This window comes from Eutrigla gurnardus (genome assembly GCF_963514095.1).
Source record: "Eutrigla gurnardus genome assembly, chromosome: 22".
Lineage (NCBI taxonomy): Eukaryota > Metazoa > Chordata > Actinopteri > Perciformes > Triglidae > Eutrigla > Eutrigla gurnardus.
Window position 1 is genome coordinate 2,684,023 of NC_139933.1, and position 17,883 is coordinate 2,701,905.

A 17,883-nucleotide genomic window follows, 5' to 3' on the forward strand; every position below is an offset into this window, starting at 1 on the left:
GTTCCTGTGACAGTATTCTGTCTCTCATGTCTAAAATACTTGTAATAAAGTTAATGCAAACTAAGAACATCTGCCTCTGTCCTTTCTCTCTCCATACATTTGATTGATGGTGACTTTATAATGTCCCTCTGAGGCTACTGTACTGTGATAAACTGACAATCCACCCCCTGATTGTACACAGTAAAGTAAAAGCAGTGTTCCTGCAGAGTTTGTTGTCGGCCAGAAGAGGGCAGACTATATCACACAACTGTTCATATCACCCAAGTCAGCTTGATTTCCCTCCAACAACCAAAAACCTGCCAAAACGCCAACAAAATTTTTTTTACACAGGCAGCAACCTCCAGGTATGGAAAGTCAATTCTTAAGTGCCTTAAACCTGCTTTATCTCTGCTGACCATCAGGGGGCGACTCCTGGTTCCAAAAAGAAGATTGATTGCATGGATTGCAGAGAAAATGACTAACTGACGTCCACTTCCTATAAACAGTCTATGATTCAACATTGTGTTCGGACTCAGAGCACCTGAGCACTGACCCTTCCCACTCACATGGACAGAGCGCTTGGTGAAAGCTTTCTAAATAAGTCATGTAGTTATTATTATTACTGCAGATGCCGAAGGAGAGGGAGATCTGTGGCTAAAAAGGAACATCCTGCCGAATGGAAGGCTGAAAGCACCCAGGGCTCCGAATGGAGCTTTTATCTCCATTATATTTGGAGAGCGAAGACACCAGGGACAGGAAGTGAAAGTGTACTGTTGACCCATTTGTGTTTAGCATTTGAAATTAGTCAAGATCTATTAACAACAACTGAGTTTGTTTTTTCCCCTCAATTTTGCATGCAGCTAAAACCGTATTGCAAATTTGACTACTCACTGAGAACACACTACTATTAACTTTTGCAACAATATATAGAACACAAACACACTACATTATTGATGCTAAATCCCATCAGGAATTCATGCATTCCTGCCTGTATTATTAATATGCAAAGACTCTGTGGCGGTTTCTAGCATGTCCAAAGCATGTTCAAAGATATGTCCATGAAGACACCAACAAGGTTTCATCTGTCATGGCTGAAATAACCACTACTGCTGCTTTGTAAATGTTGTGAGCCTCCCTGGTGTCTTTAGGCTTTTTGGTCAAACAGTTGAGTTAAGTTACGTCCTGGTACTGAGCACTGTTGCAGGAAAGGCTTTATAACTACGCATTTTCAGTCTTCAACACTTACATGACAAAGTGATTAAGTGTAAAATTATCTTTTAAATTGACAAACATCATATATGTAATTCATGGTACAATTCATAACAGGATAAAAATGATTTGTCTACTGTAGATTTATTTTCTGAAATAAATTCCCATGGGGAACACGACAAGGTTTGGGACTTCTATAGAAATAGTTATATTACTTGTCGATGATACGGAGGCATCACTATTAAACTGAGACTGTTTCATAACCAGTTATAAGTACTTCAGAACGCCTCACTGTGGACAACAAAGGAATCACAAGTCACCTCCCACGCTGATGCTGTCCATCCATCCCTCCATCCACCACTGTTCATAGCAGAGCAGAGCCGTCTACTGGGAGAAGAGCCGAGTGGGAATACTTTCCTCCAGTGGAGTGAGAACGTCCTGGCCGAACACCTCGATGGTCCTCTGGAAAGCAGCACGTTGAAATGTTATTTAAATGCAAATAGACATGAGATTACTCCCTACTCACTGTCCACATAGAGGACTATGTGGAGGACTAAAGGTCTAGATAGAGGACTATATAGAGGACTATGTAGAGGACTTTATAGAGGACTATGTAGAGGACTATGTAAAGGACTATATAGAGGACTATGTAAAGGAATAGAGGACTATGTAGGTGACTATGTAGAGGACCATGTGGAGGACTTTGTAAAGGACTATATAGAGGACTATGTAGAGGACTATGTAAAGGACTAGAGGACTATGTAGGTGACTATGTAGGTGACTATGTAGAGGACCATGTGGAGGACTTTGTAAAGGACTATATAGAGGACTATGTAAAGGAATAGAGGACTATGTAGGTGACTATGTAGAGGACCATGTGGAGGACTTTGTAAAGGACTATATAGAGGACTATGTAAAGGAATAGAGGACTATGTAGGTGACTATGTAGAGGACCATGTGGAGGACTTTGTAAAGGACTATATAGAGGACTATGTAGAGGACTATGTAAAGGACTTTATAAAGGACTATATAATGAGTTCATCGGTAAAATAAAAAAAACATTTCAGGACACTATTTGGGTCATTTTCTCTGCACCAGTAATTTCATCGCTGCTGTCACACAATTCAAACGTATCAGATCAACGATGGCTGGTGGACCGTGAATAATATACTGCTAACATTTTGTGTTGTTGTTGTGATAAATACGTACTGTAAGCTAATTGTGTGAGTCCACCCTGTAGTGTGTGTGTAGCCATGGACACACACAAGAGCCACACTACTGTCTCACCTCCAAGCCCGTCAGCAGCTCCTCCCTGGCTGTGGTGAAGAGAAGCTCATAGAGTCTGTATTCCTGAAACAGACTGCAGCCAGCGGAGAACACGGGGGTCAGCTGCCTCGGCTGAATTATTTAAACACACCGTAGTCTCAAAGATCACACCGCTATTTCACATACATCGCTGTATAAAATGAGCTGCTGTGACCTCTAGAATAATCACAGCCTCATAAAACTAGACTGAAAACTCTGACCTGTTTCTGATGTAGCTTACGAGTGCCGTGGCTTCTTCTCCGTCTAGAAGTGGAGTGGCGTCGTCCTCTGAAGTGCAGAAGTGGCGGGCAGCACATACGGCCTTCGCCAACTCCGTCAAGTTCTCCACTAAACCCAGCCGTTTCTCTGGAATATGACGAGAAAGCACAAATTAGTGCTGCAATTCTGGTATATATATGATGGGATATGTAGTTATTCAATGCACTTACGTAACTACACTTTCTGCATTGTAGCGACATATGACATTTATTCAAATGAAAGAAAGAACATGTGCATCATCTGCTGAAATCCAACACATTTTCAGCTCATATCTGAGTGAAACATATAATATTCTGTTGACACGGTATCTGAGAGATCTAACACAATGATATAGAGGCTGTAGATGGGTGTGGGTTTGTAGTGGACAGCCTTATATAGAGACGTATTGTATATGATAAATAATGGCTATAATTAATCTAGTAAATGTTTTTATGGCACTTTTACATACCAGGGTTACAGGGAATCAGAAAAAAACCTACAATAATATGCATTAAAATGAAGAATCGTGATGAAAGCACTCTCTGCCCGTCATCCCTTTCCTCTGTCAGTCCTCCTCACCTCGTATGTTATCCAGTAGCATGTGCAGTACAGCCATGGTGAAGGAGGTCTGCATGGGGGTGAAGTTGGCCTCTTTAGCCCACCAGAACCCACAGACGTAGTAATCCAGCAGGGCAGCTTCCTTCATGCAGACCTGATGGTTCCTGAAGCCCAGAATCTCCTTCATTTCACTGCAAACAGAGAGCAGATGTGGAGATTTCAGTGCAGAAGTTATTATGCTGATTGGTTGATGGATGGATTTCGTTATTGATTATTGGCTGAAATGCTAGCATCAGCGTCAAATTTTGTTTTTATAGGAAGAATAAAATATTGTATCTTGATATAAACAATCAAAGAAATTGATTTCTTATTTAAATATGACAATATGACGGGTGGTGTGTTTTAAAGGGGGTTAAAGGGCTTTTTTCATATCAGCTCCACTTAAAGGCCAACAAAAAAGATTTCAAAAGACTTCAGCATTTAAAAAATCAGAATAAGAGTGTAATTGCTGGCAGAGACAGCCTTAAAACACAATTTAGACCTTCATCTTAGGGGATAAAAAATTACAAAGTATATTTCAAAAGTGTACTGAACTAATAAAATACAGAAACGCAAATACAAATACATATTGGCAATAGGCCTAGTTGATGAGGCCAACCAGCAGGAACACGGTACAAAATAAATAAATAACCGGGGAGAATGGCTGTAGGTTCAACGTAATTATTAAATGGCTATTAATTAAGGCTAAACAACAGACCACCACCACCAATAAATCATTCCTGTTCCACTTTTAGACGACGCGGACGGCGGCAGCCATGTTTTGTGTTAGCGCGTAGCCTGCTAGCTAACACTAGCTCAGTACTTACGACGGAAGTTCCTCCCGGCTCTTCTCCAGCAGCTCTCGGACTTGTTGCTGTGTCGCCGCCTCCCACTGAAGCAACACGGTCGCCTCCTTCTCGTCTGGAGGCAACAAAGACATGCTCTGGTCGTGGCAACTAAGCAAAAACACACAAACAACACGGCAACGCTCCGTTGACACCTGTAGCTAACTTAATATCCGCTACTTTTTTGGTTGCTCTTTCTGTACGCGACGGTGACTCGCTACCATGGTAACGGGTTGCCATGGTAACGCCCTCTCAACCCCGCTGATCCAACCCAGTGGCGTTAGTTTACGTTAGTTGTATTTCCCTTTTAAATTAATATAATGAACTCTTTAATTTATTTATAGAAGATTAATATAATATATAATGTATTATATTAATTATTTTTATTATTTATTATTTTATTTTCTATTATTATGTATTATGGTATGTTACATATACATACAGTGTCCTGTCTTGGCCAGGACACTCTTGTAAAAGAGATTTTTAATCTCAATTAGACTTTTCCTGGTTAAATAAAGGTTAAATAAAAATAAAAAATGTTATACTGGAACTTTTTTCATCCCCAGATTTATTTATTTTCTTTTTTCTAAATGTATTGTCAAAAAGATGCTGCCTGAAATAAGGTCCCTGTGGGGGAACACCTTAAGGGGCGTGACTACAGATTCCCAGTGTACCTGAACATGTCATCATGACAGTGGGATAGAGGCTCCTACGCCTCAGCTTCCTCAAGCTTCAGCTGTTTTCACCGTCAGCTGTGACGTCTCACCCTCCTCCTCGTGTATTTACCCGGGTCTCTCGCCCCTCTCCCCCCGCCCCCCCTCTACGTAACATGCGGCACATCATTACGGGCAAATGAAGCGCAGCCAGTGTCTTCGTTGACCTGGATCCAAAGAGGGTCTGGATTCTGGTTTTCCTCTGAGAGGGTGAAGGCTATCGCAGGTAACCTTTTTTGCGTTTCCTGAAATATCGTCTCGTGAGAAGAGCGCGAGCCCACATGATGTATGTTAGACCGCGGCACTTTCATCTCCTGCATGTCGTGACCATGACAGCGGTGTGAAAGCGGTCCCCGGTCCATCCCCGGTCCCCGGTCCATCACACGGCGGCTCAATCTTCCGCTTCTTCTCCTCCTCCCCGATCAGATGGAGTCGGGACCGGGACTCGGAGGCCGTGGCCGCCCGTCAGCGCTGCTCCCGGAGCCGCCGAGCTGGAGGAGGACGAGCGCCGGCCTGCTGGACTCAGTCCTGTGATCCGGAGGAGGGAGACGCACCAACTTGAGCAGAAACCCGTCTGATGGAGCCGGAGGCTGCCGGGTAAAGCAGGGGGGCAAGCAGCCTGGGCGTCGAGACCGAGCTTCACAACTCCAACTGTAACTCCACTAAAGCTAATGGTAAGATGACTTTACTCACCATGGTAACCATCACACCTCAGGGTTCACATCCCCGGTCACCTGTAAAAAAAAAAATGTTTACAAAAAATATATTCGTTATTTTTGTATCCAAATCCAATGTTTTTTTCTTCTTCCTGGAAAACAAAATATGATGCATGCTTGCCTAATATATATATATATATAGGCCTATATATATATATATATATATATATATACACACATCATCCATCCATCCATCCATTTTCTACCGCTTATCCTGTATTCAGGGTCACGGGGGGGCTGGAGCCGATCCCAGCTGTCATTGGGCGAAGGCAGGGTACACCCTGGACAGGTCGCCAGTCTATCGCAGGCCCAATATACACACATCATGTATTATACAAATAGCGCAAATAAATAAATAACATGATAATAATAAGAATGGATAAATGATTATGTATATGTAAATATGCAAAGATTTGTTTATCCAGACACTCTGCCAGATGTGCATTAGTTATTGGTGATACTGAAGTTTAAATGCAGAATCCAGGCAGCAACCTCCGGTTCTGTAAAATTCTCTCTGCTGGCCACCAGGGGGCGACTCCTCTGGTTGAAAAAAGAAGTCTGATTGTATAGAAGCCTATGAGAAAGTGACCCTGCTTCTCACTTGATTTATTATCTCAGTAAACATTGTAAACATGTGTTTATGGTCTCAATCTCTAGTTTCAAGTTGGCCAAACTCAAAATGCACAAACCAACAGGTGACGTCACCATGACTACCTGCACTTCTTACATACAGTCTCTGGCTCAACGAGGCTCTTGTTGTGACTGCATGGACTTGTTTGGACTTGTTAGGAACGCATCCTTCAAGTGCTCACGTCCTGATTGGGGAATATAACCAAGGCTTTAGGGTTACCTAATTGTCTTTGGCCCCCGAGCAGTTGCCTGGTTTGTCACCCAGCGTTATCTTCAAGGATCCTCTCGGCTCCTACCGGCCTCCATGTTCTGTCTCTGTTTGGTTCATTCATCACTGGGTCTAAATATCCTTGTTTTAAAAATCCAGTTATGTATGTGTCGTCGAAAATTTGAACCTATTGTCAGAAAAGGGCGATATAGTTGAGTAGTGTTTTTGACTGCTGGGATGAAGATGATACCAGTTGATCAGACAGGACATCCCGGACCCTGATGAATAATCTCATACAGCTTGATTTACCACCAACGTGTCCCAAAAATGCAAACTGTACGAAGAAAACAAGCTGTGAACGGAAGAAAAGTCCCTAATCTGCTGTAAACTAGCGAAAAGCCGCGATAACACATAAGCTCAGGCGTCCGATTCAGAACAAAAGAAGCCTAATTACAAAATCTTGGCTCGTGACACGGCTCGCGGTCGCTCATCTGAAAGAAGTGGAGCGTAAGCGTGCACAGATCTCTACTGCTGCTGCTGCGCGTGCAGGCTTGAGTTTCCTTTTTTTTCCAGTTTATGGGATCTGCAAAGGATTTAATCAGTCATGCTCTGTCTAATAGATGGGTTGTTCAGTGGAGCGCGATGAGAGAGCATGCTGTCCCGGAGAGAGATGATAGGAGGAAAGACATGACAGTGTCTCTAAAATACAAGGCCTCGTAACACAAAGGGATAAAAGCGAGTTGACGCTGTCGTGAAGACGGAGCCGAGTTAGCTCTTGATTTTCTGCCTCCACAGGAAATCTTCAGCTTGATGCATTATGCACGTGCAGGAGTGTGTTCCAGTGGAGGGGAGAGGGGGAAAAGGCCTGGCTGTTGTTTTGCCTTTTTAACACGGAAGGAGGGAATGCTAGACCTGTCCAGGAGATGCACATCACTTAACTGTATATGAGTCACTTGGTTCTGTGGGCCTCCTCCTCCTCCACCCACCGGCCCTAACTCATCTGAGCTGAAATAATGGGCGATGCAAGTGCAGTGATTCGTACTTTAGGAGATGCGTTTGTCACCCAAAGTCACCCAAAACGACTAAAGCGTGTATTTAAAAAGTCTACATTCAAGGATTAGTTTGAGAAAGTGTTTCATGGACTTTCTTTATCAGAGAGAAATACGATTAATATCAGTCTCTGCTGTTAACTTCCGTGTGGGACAGTCATCTTGGATTTTTTTTGCAACCAGTGGAAGGAAGTGACCATATTTGGAATGTGGAGGAGCGACGGGTGGATCTGATGGACACAAGCAGCAGAGCGGTAACCTTACTGGATCTGGATCCATCTGGATTCTGGTGTGAAGTTGCTAACAAAGTTAGCTTCATAAATCAAGGTCAACTTTCCAGCTAAGTGTTAAAAGTCATCTTAGTAGCTAACTAGCTTTGGTAGCGACCTGTCAATCACAAGTAGCCCCGCCCCCTAAAGCATCCCCTGCTTTCTGGTCTGGTGGACTCTAAATGGACCATAATGTACTAAATGAACATCATGCTGGATTGAAGAAGACTTGAAACTAGAGATTGAGACCATAAACTCATGTTTACAATGTTTACTGAGATAATACATCAAGAGAGAAGTAGGACCATTTTCTCATAGACTTCTATACAACCAGAGAGGAGTCGCCCCCTGGTGGCCAGCAGAGAGAAGTAGGACCATTTTCTCATAGACTTCTATACAACCAGAGAGGAGTCACCCCCTGGTGGCCAGCAGAGAGAAGTAGGACCATTTTCTCATAGACTTCCATGTAATCGGATTTCTTTTTGTAACAGGAGGAGTCGTAGAGAAAATTCAAGTTTAAGGCACTTCAGCATCACTTTTCAGAACACGAGGGTATAGGATTTTATAACACACAATAAGTTGATCGTGGTTAAATTCCATCATCGGGATTATCGTGAAAAAGCTCACTATAATGGTCTAGAAGTGGAAAATAGAGCCTGGTTTAAATAAGAATATAAAAGAAAGAATAAAAATACAGGAGCAAAAATACATTTTAAAATGTATTTGACCTCATCATCTTGATTCCAGTATGCTTTGCTGCTTTTAAGCATATTCTCATATCATCTCATGCCTTATGTAGAGACATCTCCAGGCATCAAGATGAGCTGGTAATGGCTTTGTGTTACTATTTCACATGATAAAATACTAACGTCCCCCCTCCACTTAGTAGCAAAGCACAGGTTTATAGTTTTGATTAAAAAATGTTTTTCATTTTACTGGATTTATTTAAATCCAGAGGATCAAATATTTCCTGTATTTGATCACACAACAGCCTTTTACTGCCGCTGCCCTGGTTTTTTCCTTCCCCATGGAAATGCATGATGGCAGACGCTGATTGTTTGTGGCAGCGACCGTGGTGATATACATAAGTGACGTCATGTTCATACACTGTAATTCAAATGGACAGTTTGAGGCTTTTCATCAGCGGATGTGAAGGTTCACAGAGATGTGCACGAGGAAGATTTCTCCATCGTATTCTGTCCGCGCGCTAAGCTGGCTGTTTATTGGAATAAAGAGATATATAGCGTGACAGCATGTGTGTGTTTTTAATAGCTTTTTGGATGACTTCTAAGGCAGAATGGACTGTCGGTCTGGCATTTGAGGAGCTCATACGGGCCTTTTATATGAAATGTGTTAGTTATGGACGCAATTAAGCTTTTTTTCTTTAAAGTTACTGTTGAAAAAGACGTCAAAACAAATGTTAAATTCCCTTGTGTTCTGTTTGTTTGGTCATACGATAGATAACTTAATAAATGTTTGTATTCTGGACATTTAGACAAAATTATGATGGGCATTCTCACATTTTTTTCCTGACATTTTAATCCAAGTGATTAATTGTGGCTGGAATGAAGTCGGGTTCAAGTTGGGAACACAGCTCCTGTCCTATAATGTGCCTTTTGTTAATTTGATTTCACATTCGAGGACACACTGAAATCCCTGTTTCCACGTTGTACATGTTTAATGATGTGCACGGAGTTATTTTAAGACAGTGATGTCAGCGCAGTGAGGCAACAAACTACAGTAAGCAGCAGTACAGTCACTTTCCCTGCCTCCGTCTACGGCCTGCTGAGAGACGTTGCTTTAATAATGGAAGCAATAAAATCCTTTAACAATGCACACGCGGGGGGTGATGTTCACACTCACTCACCGCTGTTGCTCACATCCAGAAGTACGGTCATTTCCTCATAGACTTCTATGAAATCAGACTTCTTTTTACAACCAGAGGCATCGCCCCCTGGTGGCCAGTAGTGAGAATGCAAGTTTAAGGCACTTTAGTGGTGGCTACACTATTGAGAACTGAAAGTTTCTGCTTGGTTGGAAATGTGTAAAGCTGGAAATGGAAACTTACATTTGACAAGAACGCAGTACTGTCATCACAGCGAGGTTGCCAGGTTTGCTACGATCATGTGCTCACACCAACTGGCAACCTGCTCTATAGTCAGTAAAACATTTTATATAAATAACGCAGACACGACATATTAATCAGTTGAGCTTTAGAAGTGTGTACGGGTGTATTTCTAGCTTGAGACAGCTTTAATGCTAAGCTAGGCTAACACACACAGACATGTGATATCAATCTGTACATCTAACAAATGAAAAGCGCATTTATTTACCTAATAATCAACTATTCAGCCGAATCTCGTAGGCGGACGATCACACCAACACAAGAGTCCTGATGGTCTTCCATAAACCCGGACCATCTGGACAGTTTTGTAATAACTTTTTTGGCAACACTAAAGCAGTTGACATCACCATGCATTGTCCTTTTTCCTTGCACGTAGGAGTATATCTCTGTTTGAGCTAATATTCTGTATGTGTGTTTTCCTCTGCAGGATTTGAAGAGAGTGCTGTCCTTCCCACCGTACCCCGGGGATTACCTGCATCCAGTGGTGTATGCCTGCACCGCCGTCATGCTGCTCTGTCTGCTCGTCTCCATCATGACCTACATCGTCCACCACAGGTGAGAGGAACACTGATGAAGTACGACACCCGCACGCCCACATGTGTGACGGGAGACCTGTTGGTTGCTGTAAAGGCCTCGGTATACTTCAAAATCAGCTTTTTAAAATTCAGGTTAAGACAAAGATGATGCTGTGTTCATTTCTTCTACTCACCTGTTAGTGTGATTATTACGACGGTGTATTAGGGCCACAGTAGGACATTTTATAAAGTGGCAAATTTGCGACTCTTTTGGCATTCATGCTAGCTAACTTCCACGTGAATATATAGGCATTTATATAGGTTTTATTGATCAAGGGTAAGATGCTAGCGGTGGTTTTCACTTGTTGTCATAGCAACGGCAAACATTCGGTGTTAGCGGAACCAAGCAACTTGTTTATATCAGCAATTATTATTTTTTTCTCTGAATATTGCCCCCCTCTCTCGGCTGCGTTTTTTTTTCCTACAGTGGCCCTGATACGGCGTCGTAGATTACCCAGCAGCTGATGCATAGTGAATATAAAGTACGTCCATCTTGTTAACGTTGAGCTCTTTGTTCGCAGTGTGATCCGCATCAGCAGGAACGGCTGGCACACACTCCTCAACTTCCTGTTCCACACGGGGCTGACATTTGGAGTTTTCGCTGGCGGCATCAATCAGATCAACTTACCTTTTGTGTGTCAAATTGTAAGTTGTGTGTTTTTTTTCCTCCCTTCTTTCTCAGCATAGTGTCATCTCACAGCGCAAAACAACAGTCGGCTGATGCAAAGAGAAGTGAAAGCTCCCCCAGTCGTTAGTCGTTTCGAGGTCACTGGCAGCTATAGGCATCACTTAGAAAAGCCAATGTTCACTGAGTGTTAAGTTAAATCACCACCGTGAGCGGAAAAACCGTTGAGGCTTGCTCTATATTATTATTTTCTGGTTTCCTTTCTGGCTGCTCATGTGTGAACTTCAAATATACAGAACGGAGTTTTCCCTTCGGAGCCTCACTGAGTCTGGAGGAGGATGATGGAGTATTTCTCTGTGAGGTTGTATTTAGACACTGTGGTGCTTCGCTAACATGCGGACGGTATCCTAGCTTTAATTGAACTTTTTTTTAATGAAGCTTAAACAGCAGGTTAAATGCAGGATATTTAAATGCAACAACACATGTTGTGAATTGTGGAATGTGTTACTTTTATATGTGTGTGATGATAACAGTTGATTTAAATTTTGCACGTACTTTGCACTGTTGGCACTGTTAGCTGCGAGCCACCGGCTCAGCTGCCATGTTGAGAGGCAACAGGAATGTTCCCAATCTCATATATATTGCTTTCCCCGCCGTAGCGTTTTCAGGCACATTTTTACCAAAACACAGACCAAGTAACGAAATCAAAATTCCAATTAATGTTATTAGTAATATTTAGACAGTCAATTCATCCAAATTCATGTACACAAAACATGCAAATTCAGAAAAATGAACTGCTACGTTTTAATAACGTTTGTTTACGACTGTCCGTGTGTTTAGGTCGGCATCGTGCTCCACTATGCTTCTTTGTCGACGATGCTGTGGCTGACGTTCACCGCTAGAAACATCTGTAAAGACGTGTCCAAAGACCCGCTCCGGACCCAGAACCAGGACGGGCCGGCTCAGACCCGCACCAAACCCACGGTCCTCAGGTAAGCTGGAAGACACTGCTGCCATTACATCACTCTGACGACGTGGGTATGAATCATGCAGCTTTAAAGATATTAAGGATTATAGCTGTCTCTCTTTTGCAAGATTTTCACTTGGTTTTTGGGAAAGTGTTGAGCCAGCTGCTCTCTGTATATTTCATCCTTGCAGAAAGTTGTTATACACATCCATAAAGTTGGAATAATTTGCAAATGTCTTGTCAGTACTCAGCTACTTGATGCTTTCCCTAAATATTATAGAACTAGGAATTAGAATTAGAAATGTATTTGATTGAGCTTGATTTTCTTCTGTATCCCAGCATGCACCTGCCAGTATTTATACTGTATCATTTCCTCTTTTTTTGCAGGTTTTATCTCGTTAGTGATGGAATCCCTCTCCTCATTGTTGGCGTCACGGCGGCGTTCGGTATGGAGAACTACGGCAGCAGGGACGGCGCGTTGTAGTAAGTACTCCTCATTTCTAAGCATGTTTTCATTCTTCAGTCATAAGACACATGTTAATGTCTCTGTGTGTCTTTCTCAGTTGCTGGATGGCATGGGAGCCCAGTCTGGGGGGTTTCTACGCCCCTGTGAGTTTCCTGGTCTTGGTCATGTCCGTGTACTTCCTGTGCACGTACGTTCAGCTCAAACGCCATCCGGAGAGGAAGTACGAGCTGCGAGTTCTGAGCGAGGAGCAGCAGCAGCTGTCGTCTAGCGAGTCCAACCACCATTGCCACGGCGACGGGGGGGCTTCCGGGCCGGCCGGGGGCTGCCCGCCATTCGCGACAGGCGTGTCGGTGCTGGCCAACGAGCACTCCTTTAAATCTCAGCTCCGGGCGACGGCCTTCACCCTCTTCCTGTTCCTCGCCACCTGGGCTTTGGGAGCGCTGGCCGTGTCGCTGGGACATTTCCTGGATATGATTTTCAGCTGCCTGTACGGCGCCTTCTGTGTCACCCTGGGACTCTTCCTCCTCATCCAACACTGCGCCAAACGTGACGACGTCTGGCACCGCTGGTGGGCTTGCTGCCCGTCCAAGTCCAAGTCTGAGGACGGGAACAGGGACGGACGGGGCCAGAGGCGGGAACTCCATCAGCCGCACTGCCACCTGAGCTCGCCTTGCTCCGGGAAGCAGCCGCTGCTCTCTCCTCACCTCGTGCCGAGCTCTTACAAGATGACGCCGCCCGCCCAGAGCCCGGCGCCCAACCACGCGGGCCCGTGCTGCGTGGCCGTGATGAGTCCGGTGACCCCCATGTCGCCCCTCGCCGAGGCGGTGGCGGCGGCCTCGCCCCGTCCGCAGACGCTCTCTGACGCGCTCCCCCGCCCCGTTCTGCCTCTCCAGAGCTGCCTTAACGACCGGGCGAAGTCCCGCTCCTTCAACCGGCCGCGTCCATGCCTGCAGGACTACCGCTCCCACATGGCGTCCACCAGCATGGACGGGAGCGTGCACAGCTCCCACCTGGATAGCCCTCACGCGGCGCACCACCTGGAAGGCTCGCCGCTGGTTTCCAGCAGCCCTCACCCGGACCTCCAGCTGCCCTGCCCGAGCCCTCACCTGGAGAAGCAGCTGGCTTCCTGCCACAGCCTGCAGCGCCAGAACTCCTGCCACAGCGTGCAAGACGCCATGGCGTCCTGTCACGGCCGGACACACAACATGCATGACAGCATGACTTCCTGTCACAGCCTCCTCCTGCCTTCTCACGGCGTCCACGCCTGCCAGTGGCACATGTACAACTCGGCCGACCACCCGTCCACGGCGAGCTGCTGCGAGAAGCCCGAACCCTTCGTGTTACAGTTTCAGCAAGAACCCGAAACCTACGGCTGCATGTCGAAGACGACGGAGAAAGAGAAGGATAGTCTCTGCGTGGAGCAGAAAGGTTTCCCCAGGAATACTCTGCCTCGGCAGCACGGCGCCGTCGGCCGGCGAGGTACAATCGGCCGGAACAGGAGCTTGCAGGAGGACGGCCTGTTTGGTTCCGACGCCACGGGGAACATACGGACCGGCCCCTGGAGGAACGAAACCACCGTGTAGCTTTTCTTATTCTTGTACCGGACCTTCCAATATAACATGGCCTCAGATCCCCCGTTATATCTCAGAACCCCTTCATCATAAGCGTGTTACTAATCAGTTTTTATATGGAATATTCAAACACAAGAGAGGCTTAATTAGTGTTGAATTAACATTCTGTTTCAGGAGGTTTAAAGCTGCAATCAGTACTGTGATGAGACGAGTTCAAACCCCATCAGTTCTGCCTGGGACCGTTTTTTTGGGGTTGATTTTGAATATCAACGTTAATGTGTTCCTCCTCCTATGGTCCAATGCAGGTCAGCCACCCCACTTCAAACCCTAAGGCGAAAGGTACACACACAAAATTAAATGTAATGAAGCAAATCTGATATCTGGCATGAAATGACTATAATTATACAAAGAAATACAAAAAACTCTCCCTTCACGCCACTATAATATCAACAAAAATCATCTATAAACCATAAGACACACACAAGCTCATCAATCAGCCAGAGGAAAGACCTTCACACGAAAATACTAAATACTGCAAATAATTCAAACCACAGCAAATCTCGAAAACTCTAAGCCCTGGGGCATTCTGGGTAATTTAAGGGTCGTATAAATAAATAAACAGCCCCATCGGTCAGCAATGAAGCAGCAACACATCCCTGATTGCACCTTTAAACATTAAAGATTCTATATTTGTGGATGTGATTCCGTTTCTATGGCAACGCTGGACACGTATCATGTTAGCTTGGGGAGCGCTTACACATGTGGAAACACGTTTGGATCAGTGTGAGCATGTGTGTGTGTGTGTGTGTGTGTGTGTGTGCGTGCGTGTTTTATGTGCATGAGTAGGTACATACAAATGTAGTGTTTTTGTGCTAATATGTGTTTATTATTATTATTATTATGGATTCACCCCCCTGCAGAATTATACATTTATGATCCAAGAGTAATTTATGAAGCCTATGAAGATTTTCTATGGAGACACTTTATGTATGCTGCCAAATAGAGTCCAATAGACTCTTGTCTGACAAATATTGCACTAGTATGTACTATGGCGACTCACCCGGTGAGATTATAATTCCAAAAACAAAAACGAACAAACAGACCTGCAACGTGCTACCAAGCACAAACTACGTGTCGTGCCAAAATGATTCGCCAGCTTTCACTGTGACGGGAAACGACACACAACTCATCCTCAACAGGTTTTGACAGATCGTATCGTTTGTAGCATCATTACAAAAGTTGAACTCAGGTTTTTAGAAGATCATCAGCAACTCAAGTCCTTCCAGAAACTTCCATGCGTTTTTCTCCAGAGAGGCGTTTCATAACCACTCGAGCGAGGCTTACTTACTTTCGGTTTCGTTAAAGCATGAGTCTGACTTAAGTTGGCATGGGAACCTAGCTCTCCAGTCTAGCCTAGTTCAGGTTAGGCTAGTCCTCAGACCAGAGCCAGGGTTACAGTCAGACTGAAACAACCCACATGACCTCCCCTCAACCACAATTTGGCATTTATGTTTTGTAAATTAATAAAAGAAAAAAAGACATACTGTGCTTACTAGTGAGTTTTAGAGGCGGCTGACCGGAGAAGTGAAGCCAAAGCTGAAGTGCCTTAAACTTGCATTCTCTCTGCTGGCCATCAGGGGGCGGCGACTCTGGCTAAAGAAAAAGAAGTCTGATTTGAAGTTGACATTGAATTATGAACTTTAATGTGAAGCAGCTTCACACCAGAATCCAGATGGATCTAGATCCAGTAAGGGTGCCGCTCTGCCGCTTGTGTTAATCAGATCCACCCGTCGCTCCTCCACAGTCCAAATATGGTCACTTCCTTTCATCCGTTGCAAAAACAAGCCAAAATGCAAAACTTGAGGCCTCAAAATCGTAGTCCACAAACTAACGGATGACGTCACCAATACAAGATTCACTTCTTATAAACAGCCTGTGGTTTAAAATCAACAGCTGGTAATGAACGCTAGAAATAGTGTTTTTTTAATCATTTTTCTCATATTTAATCCACCTTTTCCCACTTTATCAAATAAAAATGTTCAGACAGACATCTGGAGAACATGACTGCCACAAATAGGCTGATAAAACCAAATTTAAGCAAAATAATTAAAGTAAATTATTTTGAAAAAACAGACTGTTGAAAGCATCTTTTAAGGGTGGATTGCTTGAAATACAATTTACTTCAAATGCTTCAATCTATCTTTGTGTAAATAATAATTTGCCTCAAAGCCTGATCCACAATCCAGTTTAGTTGTGTGAGGACCAATCAGACGCAGTTAAATGTGCTTTGTCGGTCTTAATCCCGGTTCATTACGTGAGACTAGGATCACTCAAACCAGGTTTCTCCGAGCCTCCGTTGTGAAACGCCTCTCTGGTTCGTAGTTAGCGGCACATTTGGAACAAGTAAAAGTCTTGTGAGTTTCACCCGTCCTGACGTTTGATCTCTTCGATCTGAAGAAGGGATGAGTCATATCACTGTTTATTTATCGTCGTTTTAAACACAGATGTTCACTTCTACGTCGGCGTGGTTTGGTGGAGGAGGCGTGGCTTTGCGCGACGTCGCCGACTGTGTACACATTGATTGTGTTGTTCGTGTCCCGGTGTTTTCGAGAAAATTACACTTGAAGGGACGCCGTCCAAAACGTGATTTTAAAATGTGGCTTTTTAAAATTTATTTCTCACCTCTAATCGTGGATTTTCCTCAACCGTGTAAAGAAACAAAGTGACACCTTGTAAGACAAAGGGAGTACCAATATGAGCACTGTGTGTTGTCTGCACTAGAAATAAACATTTACTGTGATGACGCTGGTGTGACTCTTTCTGTGCCGCTACGACCAGGATCCTATAAAATAAAATAAAACGTTTTTCAATAATGACTTTTACATATATATTTTTTTAAAAAGTGAAGTGGATAATAAAACCTACAGCCTAAATGTATAATCTGTGATCTACGTTGTCTACAGTTATCAGTAGTTGCTGTATTTCCGGCCCTGGGACGCAAAAGTCTTAGCCCTTTAACTTGCGTTATAAGTTTGACGCGCAGTTTACACCACCACCGGACAGGTGGCAGCAGAGAGCAAACAGTTTGTTCATCGACCTGCTTGCCTTAAAAAAAACGCCAGGTGACTGACATTGAACATGGTGAGTGGGAGTAAGTATTAAATCATGGAGAAAGTCGAGAAAAGAAAATTCAATGAAGTCACTTAAAAACAATGCAAATCGACAGGAGAATAACGCAGGAAAAATTAAGAATGAAAGAGCTTTTTGGTGCGAGAAGACATCTTGGCTAGCAAGATGGATACAGACGGCTACGTGGGTTTAAATTCAAATTTACATATGAAAAAAAAATATGCACACATTCTACATGTATGCTTAGGCGTACCCTAATGGTGAAAGTAGGTAATAGCACATTTAGTAAACATTTTCTTGTGTTCTGCATTACTTCAACAAAAATGTGGAGTCGGAAGGCTCAGCAGTCGAGGGGAAAATGTGTGATGTAAAAACACACAAAGCGACCACTCTAGAGCCCCGCCCCTTCAGATGTTCCTTATTTTGGCATAATTAGCTAGCTAGCAAGCCAAGCTAACGGCCGTGTTGGTTCACTGAGCGGTTTCACACTAAACAAAATGACACAATGACACAATGGGACTATTTTTTCTGAAATGATGTCACCGGAAGGGGGCGGGACTTTGCCGCTATCGGGCATTCCTCTAAATAGGACATTTGTACACCACCTGTATGCCATGACCACGTCGTACAAGATGAAACCCCACATT

The 17,883-nt window shown here is 43.9% G+C and overlaps 2 protein-coding genes across 6 annotated transcripts in view; one reads left to right on the plus strand and one right to left on the minus strand.

The window, feature by feature from the left end:
• cabcoco1 (ciliary associated calcium binding coiled-coil 1) overlaps nucleotides 1-4,384 on the minus strand; it is a 31,083-nt gene extending 26,699 nt beyond the window's left edge. For 2 of the 5 annotated variants that reach the window (XR_014599242.1, XR_014599244.1), the window contains exons 1-5: nucleotides 4,176-4,384; nucleotides 3,331-3,500; nucleotides 2,715-2,859; nucleotides 2,476-2,548; nucleotides 1,509-1,650 (exon numbers count right to left, since the gene is read on the minus strand). Coding sequence is in view for 1 of the 5 variants with exons in the window: in XM_084040503.1 (XP_083896629.1) it covers nucleotides 1,573-1,650; nucleotides 2,476-2,548; nucleotides 2,715-2,859; nucleotides 3,331-3,500; nucleotides 4,176-4,288 (579 nt within the window). In the remaining 4 variants the exon portion in view is untranslated. Of the gene's footprint in view, nucleotides 1-1,200; nucleotides 1,651-2,475; nucleotides 2,549-2,714; nucleotides 2,860-3,330; nucleotides 3,501-4,175 lie in introns of those variants that run through there. The other 3 variants (XR_014599243.1, XR_014599245.1, XM_084040503.1) reach the window with 2 other exon arrangements.
• Nucleotides 4,385-5,006: 622 nt separating this feature from the next.
• On the plus strand, nucleotides 5,007-14,911 carry adgra1a (adhesion G protein-coupled receptor A1a). The gene is made up of 7 exons (XM_084040129.1): nucleotides 5,007-5,132; nucleotides 5,333-5,580; nucleotides 10,331-10,458; nucleotides 11,000-11,123; nucleotides 11,944-12,095; nucleotides 12,458-12,553; nucleotides 12,634-14,911. Exons 2-7 carry the CDS (start codon nucleotides 5,578-5,580, stop codon nucleotides 14,117-14,119), a joined length of 1,989 nt encoding a protein of 662 aa, XP_083896255.1. The 5' UTR covers nucleotides 5,007-5,132; nucleotides 5,333-5,577; the 3' UTR covers nucleotides 14,120-14,911.
• Nucleotides 14,912-17,883: the final 2,972 nt, after the last annotated feature.